The sequence below is a fragment of the Lynx rufus genome, unplaced genomic scaffold (genome assembly GCF_022079265.1).
Source record: "Lynx rufus isolate CCGP_SWC_20201006 ecotype Redwood Valley unplaced genomic scaffold, mLynRuf1.p SCAF_4, whole genome shotgun sequence".
Lineage (NCBI taxonomy): Eukaryota > Metazoa > Chordata > Mammalia > Carnivora > Felidae > Lynx > Lynx rufus.
The window spans coordinates 8,488,532-8,505,092 of record NW_025814856.1 but is presented as its reverse complement, the minus strand read 5'-3'; the positions used below and the strand labels follow the sequence as shown (position 1 = coordinate 8,505,092).

General features: G+C 61.3%; 1 protein-coding gene across 2 annotated transcripts in view; it reads right to left on the bottom strand.

The window, feature by feature from the left end:
- Nucleotides 1-868: 868 nt before the first annotated feature.
- NFIX (nuclear factor I X) overlaps nt 869-16,561 on the bottom strand; it is a 67,560-nt gene continuing 51,867 nt past the window's right edge. The window contains exons 6-9 of one of the 2 annotated variants that reach the window (XM_047097596.1): nt 15,945-16,067; nt 13,564-13,739; nt 5,319-5,410; nt 869-951 (exon numbers count right to left, since the gene is read on the bottom strand). In XM_047097596.1, coding sequence (XP_046953552.1) covers nt 5,339-5,410; nt 13,564-13,739; nt 15,945-16,067 — 371 coding nt within the window. In that variant the 3' untranslated portion in view covers nt 869-951; nt 5,319-5,338. Of the gene's footprint in view, nt 952-2,244; nt 2,325-5,318; nt 5,411-13,563; nt 13,740-15,944; nt 16,068-16,561 lie in introns of those variants that run through there. The other variant, XM_047097597.1, reaches the window with a different exon arrangement.

Sequence of the window (16,561 nt, the reverse complement as noted above, 5' to 3'; positions counted from 1 at the left end):
CACTTGTGGCGTGGCAAGAGTGATTTTCCTGGCCTGCAGAGAGGAGGGAAGAGGGGGCCTGTCCCAGGCTGGGACGGGCTGTTGTAGCATTCCGACTTTTTCCTGTGGACTGTACAGAGAAGTCTGGGGCCCCGAAACTACCCCCGAAGCTCAGGGTGGAGTGGCAGAACGCCCTCCATTCCAGGAGCAAGAAGCTAGCTCCAGAGGACGCTTCCTGGCCGCCCCGGCGGGAGGGGGGGGCCTTCTAGCCCAAAGGTAGGGCAGGGAAACCTGGAAGCCACCGTGCCTCACCTAGTCCAAAGCAGCTGGGGGAGGGGGGGGCGGAGGGGGGCGGGGAGAAGCCAGAGGCCAAGGCAGTGGGGGTGGGGAGGGGGTTGGGAGAGAGGGAGACAGGCAGGGAGGAGGCAGAGTCCGGAGGGAGAACCCTCTGGATCTGCACCCCGTCATTTGTACAAGCTTGTCCTCTGAGCTCCCTAGTGAAGCTCCCGGACTGAGTTGGGGGTGGGGTTCCCCTAGGAAGGGTGACGGTGGAGGAGAGGCCCTTTAGAACCGTGCTGGTTGCTTTGCTGGGTTGATTTTGTTCCTTCCCCGGAAGGTTGGGGCGGGGTAGGGAGGGGAGAAAGGCAGTTCTGCCGCATCCTTTCTTTCTTTCTGTCCTCTACTTAACAGAGTCCGTGTTGCATGTTTCTTTCTGCTTGGCTGCTGGTGCACAGCTCCACCGAGACCTCTTCCGAGGGCTCTCCGAGAACTGGGCTGCTTCTGGGGGCCTGCAGGGGTCCCCGGGCTGGAGGAGAGAAGGGCTGAGTGGCTGACGACGTCTAATTTTTGCTTTTTCGGTGGGGCTGGGCTGGGGGATTTTTCCACGTCTCAAAATTTCTTCTCCCCCCGTTTGAGGAACCTCTTCTTTACATTTTGTCATTTCTTCTGTCGATCTTATCAGAGGAACCAGGACTGAAACGGGACAAAAAAAAAAAAAAAAAAAGAGGACATTGAAAAGAGCGGGGGGCACCGCTCTTCTTGCCCCCACCTGGCCAGCTGACTGCAGGCCAGTGTCCAAGGTCCCTGGAGGGCCCGGTCCCAGCAGAGCCAAGGACACCGGCACCCCACGAAGAGGTACCTCCCCATTCTGTCGGTACCTCCGATGGGAATCCTGCCGCCCCCAAGAGACCCTGCCCCCAGTGCCAGAGTCCAGCTGGCCTTCCCGTGGGCACGGTGCCCAGCGGGTGGGACCCCCGTGGCTGAAGCTGGCACAGGCACAGACCTGGGATCTGGCCATGTTTCCAATTGTTTAGGTTTTTGTGTGGGTCCTGGAGGGTGGGGAGGATGCCAGGCTGGAGCTTTTGTCCCCAGAGGGGTTTTGGGAGTGGGGTGGGGGGCGGCACAGCTTCTTGCTGAGTTTTCTTTCTGTGTCTTTGGATTAAAAGCAGAAATTCCCGTCTGTACTCCCCAGCCAAGGTCCCACAGGCTGAAAGGCTGGGGAGGGGGCGGGGGATGCCACATGGCTTTAGTCCCTAGCGGGACCAGGCCTGGGGGAGGGGCTCTGTAGCCCACTGTGCCTGATCCTCTATCCTCAGGGCACCTGGTGCTGGGGAAGGACCGCAGTCTCCCTGGGGCAGGAGTGGCTTCCCTAAGGGTGCCAGCAGGGGGAGCCACCTTCCCACAAACGAGCCTCGGTGGCTACTGCTCACCAAACACACCTGACCGGGAGGCCGGGCCGCCTGGCAATGCCCTCCACCAGAGGCTCTGGCCCCACCTTGTGGCCAAGGGGCAGCGGGGGAGGGCTGGAAGGGGGACGTGTTCTCTCTGGCCTACAGCACCTGGGTAATACCCTTGGGGCCAAAAAGGGGTCCCTGAAAATGTATTTCAGGGCTCCTCTGGGGCTCCGGGCCGCAGACTCAGATCGGCAGGGGCCAAGCCGGGCTAACAGAGCCTGCACTGGGTAGTGACCCATTCCCGCCCTGCTCCAACCACACACAGAAGCCAGATGAAGAGAGAGCGGCTGATCTGCCTGAGGCTACACCGCCCACCCGCGTGGCCCAGCCAGGACTCAAATGCAGGGAACAGTTCAGAGTCGATGCTCCTGACTGCTTCATGTGGCATGCTCCCAGGGAGCCCAGGGCCAAGGCTGCCACATTGGAGTGAGGGCCTGGGGGGGGGGGGGTGGGGGCCCGATCGGCCAACTCTTCAAAAGAAGCCAAAAGGCCAGACGGATTTTCATGTGAAAGTTGTCAATGTTTAACAACACTTGTTTCAGACACACAGATCATGCCTGCAGGCCGGGCCTGCCCCGCCGGCTCTGGTTGGGGACCGCAGGTTGTCATCTACTGTGAGATAAACACATGGAGTTTTAGTGTCAGCAGGGGCCTGGAAGATCACCGAGAACCTTCTGTGACGACGGAAACATTCCCGGTTTGCTCTATCCGATCTGGTAGCCAGTAGCCACGCAGTGGCTTCTAAGCAACTGAAATGGGGCCAGTGTGGCTGAGGGACTAAAAGTCTTCTCTAGTTAGTTATTTCATTTAAACTTCAACAGCCACACGTGGCCAGTGGCTGCCCGGGTGGATGGTGCAGATGGAAGGCATTGGGAAACATGGGGCTCTGGGGGTGCCCCAATGACTGGGGTGCTGCTGGCATTTGCCAGACGGGCAGAGATGCTCACTGCCTGCGATGTGCTGGACGGCACGCACGGAGGAGACCGGCCGTCCTGCGGCGGGGCTCCCGGGGGACCTGCCCGAAGTCCAGCCCCATCCGCTGACTGAAGGCGAAAGGGAGGCTCGTGGGACACGTGGCCATGCGTGGGGGAAACCCAGGCACCAGGCACCCCCTGAGCTGTTGGCGGGGCCTGAGTCGGCAGCTAGCCCCTGGGCTTCCGGTCCCGGCCTGAGAAGGTAGGGGAGCTGTCTGCAGTGAGCCCCTGTCACTGCGGTCTCGGGCCTCGGTGTTCTTTGGAGCCCCCTTCCCAAGGGGAGACCACACCGGAACCCTCACGCCACGGCTGTGCGAGCCTGGTCCTCACCCTCCCTGTGACGGAGGGGGCGGGGGACAACCGGGACACGGAGGGCCTGCTTGGCCCCTGTCTTTGTCGGACCAGGCCCAGACCCCAGGCTGGTCCCCTTGGGGTCCCCTGAGCTGCACAGCAGGGGGACAACCACCAGTGCTCGGGACGGGGGAGCACCCCTCCCTCAGAGGAAGACGACTCCAGTTCAAGGCCTGGAGTTAGGGACAAAGGTGTTTCCAGGAAAGCTCCCCAGTGCCTCCTCACGGATCCCAGGAAAGGGGGGGGGGCATCGGCTGCCAAGCACAAAGTGGTTTTTCCTGCTCACCCTCTCTACTTCCTGAGCCAGGTCCAAAATTGATTAAAACTAAGTAAAAAGCGCTGCCCAGGGAATGACAAAATTGCTAAAATTCTCTTTTCTTCCCTCATTCTATTGTTCTCTCTCCATCTGGTGCTCCAGAGATCAGCTAAAGTCACTGGTTACTGTGGAAACCGCCCCCCACCGTACCCCCTGCGCCCGCTGCAGTCGCCTGCCTGCCCCCAGGCCCAAGGGCTCTCTCAGCGGCTGGGCCCTGCCCGGCTGCCCAGTCTCCCCCACCGGCACCCCCAGACACACCTGCCTGCCGGGGCCCGGGGCCCAGGCCCCTTGCAAAACAAGAGGGAGGAAGACCGTTTCCCAAACTTGCCTCGAACTCTGACTTGGCCCCAAAGTCTAAGCAAAGTGCGCAGAGAAAGTGAAGAAGGGAAAGCACACGGAGGCGGAAACAGGGTGAGTGGGGGAGGCCGGGGCCGTGGTCCCCGAGAGTGAGCAAGTAACACAGTCAGAGCTATAGGCGGCTGGGGCGGAGGGAGGGAGGGAGGGAGGGCGGGCGGGCGAGAGGGCGACGCAGCCCTGCTGCCTGGTGCCGGCCCACAGCCAGGAGGGGAGGCCCGCCTGCTGTCCCTTCCTCTGGCACCCCCTCCCGCCCTCTGCCAGCAGGGCTCTCTCTGCCTCCCTGGCACAGAGCAGCGGAGGGGGCTGGCTCCAGCCCCTGCTCGGAGCCATTGTTTTTCTTCTCAACACCCCCAAGTTCAAGTTCATCTGGGTGTTACATCATGTCTGGTTGCTCCTGGAAACCAGACGGGTCAGACGTGACTCTGGGGAAAGGGGGTGGGAAGCTGGAGGGGGTTGAAGTTCCCCTCCCCTCCCCTCCTTGCCACTAGGGAGCTCTGAAGTTTGAAGTTTGACAAAGTTTTTTGGCTTTTTTTTTTTTTTTTTTTTTTTGAGGGAGGGAAAGGAAAAGGGAAAAAAAAAAAAAAAAACAAAACCTCAAACCACACACACAAAACTTCCATCCACCAACTTTCTCTGGACTCAGGCCTCAGAGCAGTAAAGGAGCAGGAGCCGAAAAAGGGGGCCCTGGGGCCCTGGGCTGAGGTGGATTTCCTGGGGCTGAGAATGCCTCCAAGGCCTTGGGCTCACAGGGTGATGTTTTTGTAAACCGTGAAAAAGAGAAAGATATTTGCATGTTCTTTTCCGAGAAGCCCCGCGCTGTAAAAGCTGCCTCTGCCCGGCTCCTGAGGTGGGTCCTCCCTGCACCCCGGGGCCCTGGGCTCCGTGGGCTATTCCCAGCCTCTTGGGGACAGGCACAGGGAGGAGGGGGCCCACATGCGTGTGTGTGCACAGATGCGCGTACAAAGCCGGATCCAGGAGATTCCAGCAGGAGGGCTGGAGGTTTCCTTGTGAGGACTGGGGACAGACGGGGGGAGCTGGACTGGAGGCTCCGGCAGCCCAGCCTCCCCTCTAACGGGATTCATGGGGACTCGAGGGAGGGGCCTCCAGGGTGGCAACAGGCCCTGCCCTACCCTGGGTGCCAGAGTCTCTGGGCACGCAGCCCACCGGGACGGCTCTGTCCCTCCTCCACCCCTCGCCCAGCCCACCCAAACCCAAGGAAGAAAGGAGGGCTGGGGGCCAGGGCTTCCAGCTGGAGCGGGAGGAGAGCAACAGGCAGACGCTGTCCTCTTCCTGACGGGGCCTCGGGCTCCCACCAGGCCTGGCCCAGAGCGCCTCTAGCCTCAGGTCTTTGGCCGCCTTCCCCAGGGCCGGGGCTGTCAGAGCTAATTATCCAATTAGCTGATTAGCCAGAGGACCTGGGGGCTGCCTGGGGAGGCAGGCTCAGCTGGGCGCGCAGAAGCCCGGGCCCTCCAGCCCTGCCCTGGCCCTTCCTCCCGGATTGGCCCCAAGGAACCGGCCTCTTCCCCAGATGCCCCCGCCGCTGCCTGTGCGGCGCGCCCCCCTCCCCTGCCCCTTGCCCACATCCACAGCGTGGGTGGGGCCTCCTACCTGAGACTGCTGTGGGATGTTCAGAAAGTTGCCGTCCCGGGGTCCGATGCTGACAAACCGGTTGGCAGAGGAGGCGCCTGTCGTTGCGAATGCTGTGGGGAGCAGGGAAGAGAGGGAGAGACCCCGTGAGGCCTTGGGGCCTGCCCGGGCACTGCCCTTCGGGGCTGCTGAGAGAGGGAGAGACTGGATTAGACCATGCTGCCAGGGCTTAGGCTGGCAGTGGGAAGGACAGGCCGGAGGGGTCCCATCATCCTCTCACTGACCAGGAGCACACTCCGTCCCCCACCCCTAGCACCCCGCCTCAGCCAGGCGTCCTCTTTCCTGGCCCAGGGTGAGGGAGGGGCCCTGGAGGCTTCAGCCGACCCTGTTCTGTTCCCTAGCCAGGCACCGAGCAGGACTGAGGACAGCCTTCACGGACGCAAGGCACCCTTGCTTTCCCACTGACCCTCCCGGGTCCGGAAAGAGGGAGCCTGGGAGGGCGGGAGGGTGGGAGCTCTGGCGGGCCGGCCCCACCCTGCTCAGGGAAGGGCGGCTCAGCCAGGCCACCTCTCCAACCAGGTCAGCTAGGTGGGTGCTGCACCGCTCAACCCCACCGGGCAGTCCCAAGGATGGGGCCGATGGCTCAGGGAATTTGAAGGGGCCCAACAGAGGGCTGCGCGGGGTGGGACAGGGTCAGAGAGAGGAGCCGGCTGCCAGCTCGGGCCCAAAGGTGGCAAGGCTCAGGCCCAGCAGGCGCTCTCGTCCTCTGATGGATGAGCCAGGTCCTGTGGTTCCCAGGGCCTGAGGTGGGCCAAGGCACCAGAGGAGGAGGACGCTGGAGGGCCTGGCAGAACCCTCGGGCTTCGGTGCCCAGGGGTGGTTGTTCTGGAGCCTGAGGGGGCAAATGGGCAGCCAAACGGCCCCGAGCTCTTCTCAGGTTTTCTGGCTGGAGCCCCATGGGAGGGAATGGGTCCTGCACCCCCGGTAGAGAAGATGTCCCCAGAAGGGACAAGGAGTGTCACAGGCTGCCGGGGATCCCCCCCCCCGCCCCCACACACCCTCCCCACCAGACACACTCCAGGGACTGCGTGCTCACCAGATTCTGTCCAGGGTGCCCCCCCCACCGCCACCCTGCAGCCGGGCGCCTCCTCCCCCCACCCTGCCCACCTCCAATGACCATGACCATGACTTCGTGTCTTATGGCGGATGCAGATGGGAAGATGGCATGAAGAGGATGGAAAGGGGAAAAGAACTCAAACCATGAGAAAGAAGGCAACAGAGAGCGCGAGACGGAGAAAAGTGAGATGGGCCGCCCCTCCCACTGCTGACCAGGAAGTCCTGCCAGCCCCCAGGGCGCCCAAAGTGCTGCCCACCCCGCTGCCCGAAGACGGCACGCTGCCCACCCTCCACCTCTCCTGTCCTTCACGCGTCGGGTCTACCTGGGGCCTCTCAACTCAGATTTTCTTTTCCCTTTGACAAAATTTGTCATTGGTTAAAAGAGAGAGACAGAGAGAGAGAGATGAAGGAAGCCAAGGCCCAGAGCCCGCCCTTGTCCTTGGAACATTCAACCTGGGGAAGGGACAGGGATGGGAAGGGGGGAGGAAAAAAAGGAGGAACAACGAGAAACCAAATGTGAGATTGAAGGGGAGGAGGTCAGGGGCTGGCCTGCTGTACCGTCAGAGGCCCACGGGCCCCCCGAATGGAGGTGAGGGCGCAAGGCCAAAAGGGGATGGTGGTGGCGTCGCCTTGTGGTCACATTTAATTTTTTTTTTTTTTTTTTTTTTTTTGGTGTAGCGGGGCACAACGAAACAACAAAAATCAAAAAACAAAAAAAACGAAAAATGAAAAAAAAACAGCAATCAGGCATGAAGATGGCATGGCTGCGCCTCCCACCCCCCTCCCACCCTGGCCAGCACCCCTGGCCTGCGTGCCCCACTGTGCTCCCCCTCCCGCCCCCGGGAGGGGCCTGGGCCGGGGGGAGGGGGGGGGCGCCCCGGCTGGGAGCCGCGGGTGGGCAGGGGGGGGCTTGTGGGGTGCTGGCTGGTGCAACTGAGGCCCAGGAGGCCGTGACTGGGGGGCTCAGCTCTGCTCTTGTCCGGGTGGGAGGCTCCATGGCGCTCTGGGTTGGGGTGCTTTGGCGGTGGGCGGGGCAGGGGTTTTTCTTTTTGCAGTGGAGACTGTTTGGATGGGCCAGGGATGCTGGGCGTTGTGGTTTCGGTTTCATCGTCCACTTACAAGGTGATGGAGGAGTCAAGGCGGCGCCGTCTGGGGCAGTGCTGGTGGATTTGGAATCAGGCATAGGAAGGGGCACAGGTCTGGCCACTGGAGGCGGCGGCGGTAGCAAAAATGACCCCGGGACTTTGCCCTGGCCGCTACCGTTGGGCTGCGAACAACATAAATAGAGTGACGCATGAAGGCACATCACACACAGACACACGCTCCCCTGCGCGGCCACGCCAGCTCGCTCCTGAGAGCGGGCGCTCCCGGTAGAAGATGCAGGATGGGGTCCTCTCCTCCGGGGCACAGGGTGGGTGAGGGTGTGAGGCTTCTATTTGGTCTCTCAGGTGTTTCTCTCTTTTTTTTTTTTTTTTGTGGTCCTCTTTTGAAGTTGAGGGAGGGACGAAAGGGGGCGTCCGACGAGTGGTCTGTTATTTCTCAGGGAACATGTTTTAGGTACTAAAACATGTCACCTAGCCATATAAGCAGCTGCGCCTAGAACTCTCACGCTCTTGAAGACCTTCTCCCTCAGCAGGTAAGATGCGCCAGCTCGCCCCCACCCCACACACACTGTCCCCGGAAAACACACGCATGCCTCCCTCTGTGGGCCCCCGGGGTGGGGCCGGCTGACCCAGCCAAGAACTACAGGCCCTCCAGCGTCCATCCCACATCGCGGCCTGGGGAGATGCTGGGCGCTGGGGGGCTCGCCCTTGGCTCCGGCAGCCTGAGGATCCCGGGGTGCCGGCCTCTTCTCTACAGAACGGCCCGAGAGGAAAATCCATCGCTGCTCCGGTTCCCACGAGGCTCTTTGAGAGGACTTCCGTGTCCAGTGCCCTCGGAAGCCTGGGCTGCCCGGTCACCAGGTCCACTCCTTGTCTTTCTTCCCTCTCTGGCGCCTCAGATTCAAGTTTCCTCCCCAGACCCGGACGTGGCCTTGGGTGCGTCAGCCTCTGGGATTCAGGGGGCGAAGGCACCACAGGGAGGGGCGGAGCACAGCTTCCCTGGAGAGGCCTCCCTGGAGCTCCGGACACGCATCTCCCACCGCTCCGGGCGGCGCTCTCAACCACCACCTACTGCCTGGGCTGGGCCAGACCTCTGGGTCCTGAACGGGCCCCTGTCCCGAGGGGCGATGTTCTGCCACCCAGCCACCCAGGTGTGAGACCTTGGGAGCTTCCTGCGCTCCTTCTTCTGCTGGTGGGCGGACCCTGTGGAGTCCACTCCCTTGATGTCTCCAGCCAGCCCAACTACTATCCTCCCTGGTTTCACCCGGACTAGGACAATGAGACTCCCAAGGGGTCTCCCCTATGCCAACGGTGTACTCGTCAGCCCAGGGTCTCGGCCTAGCTCTGTACGAGGCACTTGACTCACGTTCCGTCCAATCCTCAGACCCAGTAAGGCAGCACTTTTTGCTTGGGGCAGGGACGGTGCGGTGGATTCTGCCCCGGCAGGGGACACTGGCAATGTCTGGAGACATTCTGGGTAGCAAAACTTGGGGAGGGGGGTGCTGCTGGCATCTGGGGGCCGGGGCTGCTCCTACACACCCTGCAGCCCACGAGATGGCCCCCAGGATAAAGGCGCAACGATCCAATCGTTAATAGTGTCACGGGTGGGAATCCCTGATGCAAGGGGAGTTCCATTCTCCCCCCCTTTCACAACTGGGGAAACTGAGGCTCTGTGCAGCTAAGCGGTTTCTCCAAAGTCACCCAGCTGTAACTGGTGAGGCCTGAAACTCACAACCGTGTCTGTCTGATTCTAGGGATCCTATAGATTCTTTCCGGCAGGCTCATCCCAACCCTCTTCTCCAAATCCAAAGGTTCTCAGGCTTCTCCCCTTCCTTTCCACAGCTCTGACCGCGTGTAACACAAAATACAAGCTCCCCAGTTGGGCATTCAAGGCCCATGTGGTGGAGCCCAAACGGGGGGTCTCCACCATTCATGCCCCTACACTCCCTTCCCGCCAAGTACGTCCCACTGCCGACCACCTGGGGTTTCCGGAACACAGCCTGAGCAGGAGTTGCACACGCGCTCCCTGCAGAACGTCCTGTCTACAACACCCCTTCCCACACCCTTCAAGGCCTGCCCAGAAAACACCGTCCCCGACGTGGGGCCAGCCAGATACCCTAAGCCACCATCCATCTCTCTCTGCCTCTGTTTTCTTTTTTTTTTTTTTTTTTTCCAACGTTTATTTTTATTTTTGGGACAGAGAGAGACAGAGCATGAACGGGGGAGGGGCAGAGAGAGAGGGAGACACAGAATCGGAAACAGGCTCCAGGCTCCGAGCCATCAGCCCGGAGCCCGACGCGGGGCTCGAACTCACGGAGCGCGAGATCGTGACCTGGCTGAAGTCGGACGCTTAACCGACTGAGCCACCCAGGCGCCCCTGCCCCCCTGTTTTCGAAGATGCTCTTGACCTCCACCGGAGCCTTTGAAGTAGGCTGCCTCCCAGGCTCCCCAACAAGCCTGCGGACTACCACCTCTGCGTGGCCCATGCGGCACCTGTCAAGTCCCACTGACTGAGTTGAATCCACTCGTCCATCCGGCCGCACTTTAAACCGTCGAGCCCCATGGCTGACTCGTGCAGGCCACGCCCTTCTGAACTCTGGCTGTTCTACCCACTACCCTTCACCTCTGATGACCGACACCAAGGTCTAACACCATCCCTCCAGATGGTTCCCTTGACTTCATCTTTCCTGCGCGCTCAGAGGCCCCTGACCAAAGCAAGCCGGGGCTGCTGGTCCCTGTTTGTGTCCTGGGCTGGAGACCCTTTGTGCCAGGTGTCATTTCAGAAACAGGCAAAAGCACAGGCCAGAGGGCAGGGGTCTCCAGCCCTACAGGGGTGAGGCTGAAATGCACACGGCATCTGCCTCTCCCCATTTCTACAGCCTCTCTTGTGCCTATCCTCCATCAGGGCAGGAAACAGACAATCCCAACAGATCACAGCCTCACTCCTTCAGGCCAGGCCATCCTGAGCTTGGGCCCCCAAGGAGCTGGGACACGTGGCCTTCCGGGCAGCCCTTGCTCCCATAGGGTGGCCCGTGCCTCCTCCTAGTCCTCAGACCCTGTCTCCCCTCAGGAGGATCTAAATCGTTAATCGCACTTGATAAAGCCAATCCCAGCCCCATACGGCCGGACGTTGAAAACCGCTGATGTACGACATTTAGTTTCTGGAAGCTACTTCCAACCAGGCTAGGATGTCTCAGCTCTGATTGGGGTACAAGTTGAGGTAGCTACTTCCAACCAGGCTAGGATGTCTCAGCTCTGATTGGGGTACAAGTTGAGGTTTTAAAATCGCAAGGTCTTGTGATTTTGTGGTGCCTGAAAACCTCAGGAGTTAAAAGCTAGAAGGAACCTGGAGGCTGGGATAGCTCTTCATTCTCCTCTGACAGGTGAAGACGCAGGCCTGGCTGCTCTGGGCGCTGCTGGATGAGGCCGAGCTACGACCGGTCTTCCCGCCTCCCAGACTCACGCCATCCCATCAGGCCCTGTGACCTCTCCATCGCGTTCGCTTCGTCGTCTCTTCTCTGCCAGAAAATACAGCGAACCAGGCATCCTCCTTCTGCCCTTTGCGTCTCCTCCGAGCGGTGTCGCCACTTGGCCTTGGCCGTCGGTGACTTGGCGCCTCTCAATTAGGGGCTCGCGCTGTGGTCCGAGGATGAACACAGGGGTGCCCGGAACCCTTCTGCAAACTGTTAACATTTCTGGGCGCGTGTATTTTTCTGCAAAGATGGTCTGTAACTCCAGATTCTCAAAGAGGTGAGGAACTTACTCCTTCAGGCTTTAGGTCAGTGAGTCTCAAAGCGGGGTCGCCCGACCAGAAGCAGCATCCCTGGGGAACTTGGGAGAAGTGCGGATTCTCGGCCCCACCCTAGACCTGCTGAATCAGGATCAGGCGAGGCCCAGGCAGCTGTGTGTTAGTGGGCCCTAGAGGTGAGTCTCTTGCATGCTAAGACAGAACTATTGCTCTGGAGGTAGCCACGGAACAAGTGCAGCCTGCTACTGCCACTCCCTGTCACCAGGTCAGCTGCGGAGTCTGGGGCCTCTGGCTCTGTCCTCCTCCATAGCCTGGTGACGTCTCTAGCCTCCTCTCAGAAGCTGAGCCCCATGGAGCAGGCTCACTGAAGACAACCCTCCTCCCTACCGCCCCCCCCGCCAACCCCGGCTCTTGGCACAACGGGCCACAGGAGGAAACCCAGAGAGACTCCCCAGCCGGGCTAGCCTCTCTGTTTAACCAGGGTGACTGTTGGCCCTCCTGTCTGCAGTGTTTTATCCACGGAGCAAGCATCTGCCTTGAGAGGAAAACTTCTGGACCCAGTGAGCGCTTAATCTTGAATGGTCAAGTCAAGGGAGAGGCTCAGGACCCAGCCAGGATGGGGATGCTTAAAGATGACTGACCCATATTCTCGAAGGTCCTGTGGGTTTAGGTTTGGCTCTCTGGGCTAAAATGGTCCTTCAGGTCAGTCTCATTTTGATTCCAAACCCCGGCTGCCTCTGTGGGCGAGAAGGCAGGCAAGGTGGAGCTTCTGGCCTCTCTGGTCCATAATCCAGACCCCAGGCCTCTTGGACACTGGGACACGGGCTGGCGGCTCCCGCAGACTCGGCTGACATCTCTGAAGGAGGTGTCGTAGCTGTCGGGGGTCATGGCCACCTCTCCCTCCATGCCCCTGAAAGTGGACGGAGCTTGTCCAGAGACGTGGGTAAGGCTCCGAATGCGCTAAGGAGCTACAGAGCCAGCAAGAGAAGACCTCACAGGGAAAAGGGGAAAAGGGAACAAGGAAAGCAGAAGGAGGGAGAACAGGAGACGGAAGAGGACTGGCTTCCGTTCTGGACAGCGAGAGCGAGGAGGCCGAGCTGTAGCCCTGCCCCAAATCAATACACCAGCACTTAGAAAATGCCCACTCTGCACAGGGCGCCCCGAGGCAGTACTGGGCTGAGTCGCCAAGAGCCGCCCACGGCTCTCCCCGGGCTGCCTCTGGCACGGGCTTCCGAACGCCTTTCCCCACCACGGCCCTTTGAGCATCCCCCCCCCCACCCCACCCCACCTGACCTCTCACAGCAGGTTTCCAGCCTGGACCAGCGGCAGGGAGAGGAACTGGGCCTTCTCACAGCGCAGTGTGCTGCTGGGGCTCTAGAACCTTCGCAGAGGTCTAGAGACCACCCGTGTCCCAACCCAGAGTGGTCTCCCAGGGACTAAGGCAGAACCACTGTCCCACTGAAGGGTCACCTGTGGCCCAGCACTGTCTGGAATAAGCCCTTTGCTGAGTGGCCTTTGTTTCTGCTGGTCAGCGACTGGGCCCTGGGGCTTGCCGACACGGACAAGGGCAGTGGGGCGGCAGAGCTCCATGGGGGAACCAGTGTCTCTTCTAGGCTGAGGAGCGCAAGGGCTTTGCTCCAGAACAGTGACTGGCCTGGGAAACTCTTGTTAAGAGTTCTGCCAACAGGAGACTCCGAACAGCTCCCGTGGCAGGGGGCCTTTCCTCTACTCAGGCCTTCTCACCAGGAAACAACGATGCCCCTGGGGCCCACTGAAGTCTGGAGACATCCTGGTCATCGGGGCTGGGAGGGGGTGATGCTGCTGGCATTGAGTGGGTAGGGGCCACAGAGGACACAGCTCCACAGAACAGAGAATGAACAGCCCCAAATGCTAACAGTGCCAAGGCCGGGAAACGTTTGGTCTAGAACCTACCAAATCCCTGTAGCCCTGAGGTTTTGAGAGGGGTGTTAGGAGGCAAGGAGCCCAGGTCGGGTCGGATAGATCACGGATACACTCCTACCGGGGGAACAGAGACCAAGGGCGGGGCAAGGAGCCCGAGCAAGGTGGGCCCGGCCACTGCCCCGCCCTTCTCTAGACCGTGAGACAGACAGACCCCGGCATCATACACAGACCCCTACCCCCAGATCCAGGAGATCGAGGCGTCTGGCGTTACTGGCTATCTGCTGCTCCAGCCCCAGGAGGGCTCCTGGCTTCTGGACCCTCTCCCTGTGAGCCCCGAGACAGACGGACAGATGCAGAGATGAGCTGTGGCGGGGCTCCTGGGGCCCTCGGGACTCACCTGTCCGGTAGCCTGGCCCGAGCCGTCCGAGCACACAAACTGCACAAACTCCTTCAGCGAGTCCTGCCCGTGGTGGTGGTGGTAGCGGATGGTCGGGTGCGTGAAATACGGGCTCGACTGCTGGATGATGGACGTGGAGGGGAAGTGCAGCGCTGATGCCGTGGCCCGAGGGCTCCCTGCGTGTACATGAGCGGGAAGAAAAGGGCATCAGGGCCTAGGAGGCGGGTGGGGGGCCACGATGGGCGGCAGTGGGGGGCGGGGGCCGCTGGTCAGACAGAGAGCACTGAGGAGCCTGAGGCAAGGGGAGGATGGGGTAGGAGCAGGGCCAGGACCAGGGTGAGGAGAGTGAGAGACTTAAGGCAGCGCCTACTAACTCAGCAACCGGGGTGAGGAACGTTTTTTTCAACGTCCTCCGTCTTCTTTATTTACGTAATCTCTGCACCCAACGTGGGGCTTGAACCCATGACCCCAGGATCGAGAGTCGCAGCTCTACTGACTGAGCCAGCCAGGTGCCCCGAGGTAAGTAACGTTTCCTTTTTAACTGGAGAGAGAGCGTGCCTGCTTTTGCAAGCACGACTGAGGGAGGTGCAGAGGGAGAGAGAGAATCCTAAGCAGGCCCCAGGCTCAGCGCAGAGCCCGACGCGGGGCTCGATCCCACGACCCTGGGATCACGACCTGAGCGGGAATCACGAGTCGGGAGGCTCAACCGACCGGGCCACCCAGGCGCCCGTGAGGTAACTAACATTTCAGTGCAATATTTTTAAAAAGTCAAATTGGCAAACTAGGGCTAGTCAGCCAGCTGCCTGTCTTCGTAAATATTGATTCGAACCAGGGCTGGAGTTAGAGCGACACGAACAAAGCAGGACCGTGCAAGTACAAGGCCAGCCCCGTCTTTTGTTGAAAACGTTGATATCTGTTCGTCGCGTGTTTTTCGCACTGGTTCTAATTTTTAAAAATATGACGCTACGTTATCATGTGTCTCGACGGCTAGGGTTTTGGCTCCTCGTGACGTCCTGCATCCTGGTGAATGCCTCACTGGCTTCACCCCGGCCCAGGGCCCAGGTGGGAGCCTGGATGAGGGACAGAGGAGGCCAACAGCTCCTGGTCTCTGGGTAGAGACGGGGCCCCCTGCCTGTGTAGGATGAGCCCTGGACACGCATAACACCCCCCCCACCCCCGCTCCTGCATACAAATGACCGTGCATCTGGCCGAGGCGCCCAGGCCACGTTCTGGAGCGCTCAGCCCCACCGTCCTCGCACACGCGTCCTCCCTACATACAACTCCCACCCCAGCGCAGGCCCCGGCTCTTCCCTGAGCCGAGTCCTCCCCCCCCAGTCTGTTTCCAATCAGCTCGCTCTTGCTCTCGGTTTCATTAGGGGGCTGAGGAAACTTGGCTTCTCTCTGGAGTTCATAAAAGCGGAGCCGAGCTGGGCCTGCCGCCCTCCCGCTGCCTGTACAGAGGGCCTGGGGTCCCCGCCCCCACCTTGCGGCCACCACACCCTGCCCCAGTGCAGGCTGCCTCTGGGCTCTCAGCCAGGAGGCCCTGAGGAGGAAGCCGGGAGGGTAAACCTCACTCTTCTCTGCGTCCTACAGAAGGGCCCACAAGACGGCGGGCGGGTGGGCGGGCGGACACGGGGCAGGGTCCTCTGGGGGCGAATGAGGGAGTGGCCAGGATGAGGACTCAGCTCCCACAACTCCCTGCCTGATTCCATCCCCTCGGGAACGCTGAGGTGTTCCCCCCGCCCCCACCGAGCGCCCTCTCCCAAGACGGAAGCGAGACAGCCCCCCACAGCAGTGGGCCTGTTCCTCTCCCTGGAAGACAACCCAGGAGCCAGCATTCATCCCCTGTGGCCCAGCCCTTGGCTTTCGGAAAAGGGCAGGGAGGGCCTCAGAAGGGAGCCTGGCTTCCCGCGAGTGCTCCTGTCGATCTGTGCCCCCACACCGCCCCGGGCTGGTGCCGGGGACACCGGACCCCGACCCCCCGGGCTCTGCCAGCGGGCCGGGAGAGAAGAGGCAAAAAAAGGGGGACCGAGGGAGGAGTCTGTGCTTCCCCACCCGCCGCTGGCCGGAGGAAAGAACTGGGCAGGCGCAGGCCCGAGGCCTCGCGAGTCACACGGCAAGTCGCAGAGGGCCTCAGGACGGGCCCGTGCGGCACAGCACACACGTGCGCACACACCCAGGCACACACGCAAGCACACACGCGTGTGAGAAGCTGGGGAACAAGGTGAGGAGGTGCCGCCTGGGACGCAGGGCCCGTTCCCGTGCCCTCTGCCTACTCAGAGGGCCTGGGGCTGTCACTCGGGGTGGCCCTAGCTCCCTCACCTGGCCAGCTGGCCCACCGCCTCCCCCGCTGCCCCCCCCTCGGGGCCCGCAGTTCTCACCTGGTCTGACTCCAGCAAGCACAGGCAGCGGGTGGTGAGTGAAAGCCATGCGCGGGGAGCTGCCCTGAGAGGAGAGGGCACTGCAGAAGTCCAGCTTTCCTGACTTCTTTAGAGAAGCCGGGCCTGGGGGGAGGAATCGGCAACACAGGGCAGGTTTAGCTGGGCTGGGGTGAGAGCAAGGGAGGGCGGGAAGCCAGCAGCTAGCTCCTTCTCTTCTCAGGCCCCCTCCCGGCTGCCCCTGCCCCACCACACCCCTTCCTGCCTCCTTTGCCCACTTCCAGCTCCGACTGGCCAGCTACTTCTGAAGGGAGAGGAAAAGGAGAGCCCTTGGGTGTGCTGGGGAGGGGACAAACCCGAGGGCCCATCTTGCTCTCTGCCGAGCGGCTAAGTTCAGAGGGCACAGAATGAAGGGTGGGATGCGGTGGGTGGGGGGGCAGGGGAGAAAGGTGTGCAGGAGGAGCCCTAGAGAGCTAGGTTGAGGGTGAAGGAGACCTCGAGGAAGCACGTGCCGGGGTCTGCTCTGTGGGGCCCTGCAAGGGGGGAGGCTCTGGTAGGAAGAAGCCACCAGTCCTCAGGCGGGACCGAGGGGGTGATACCACACCCGACAAGAGAGTGGG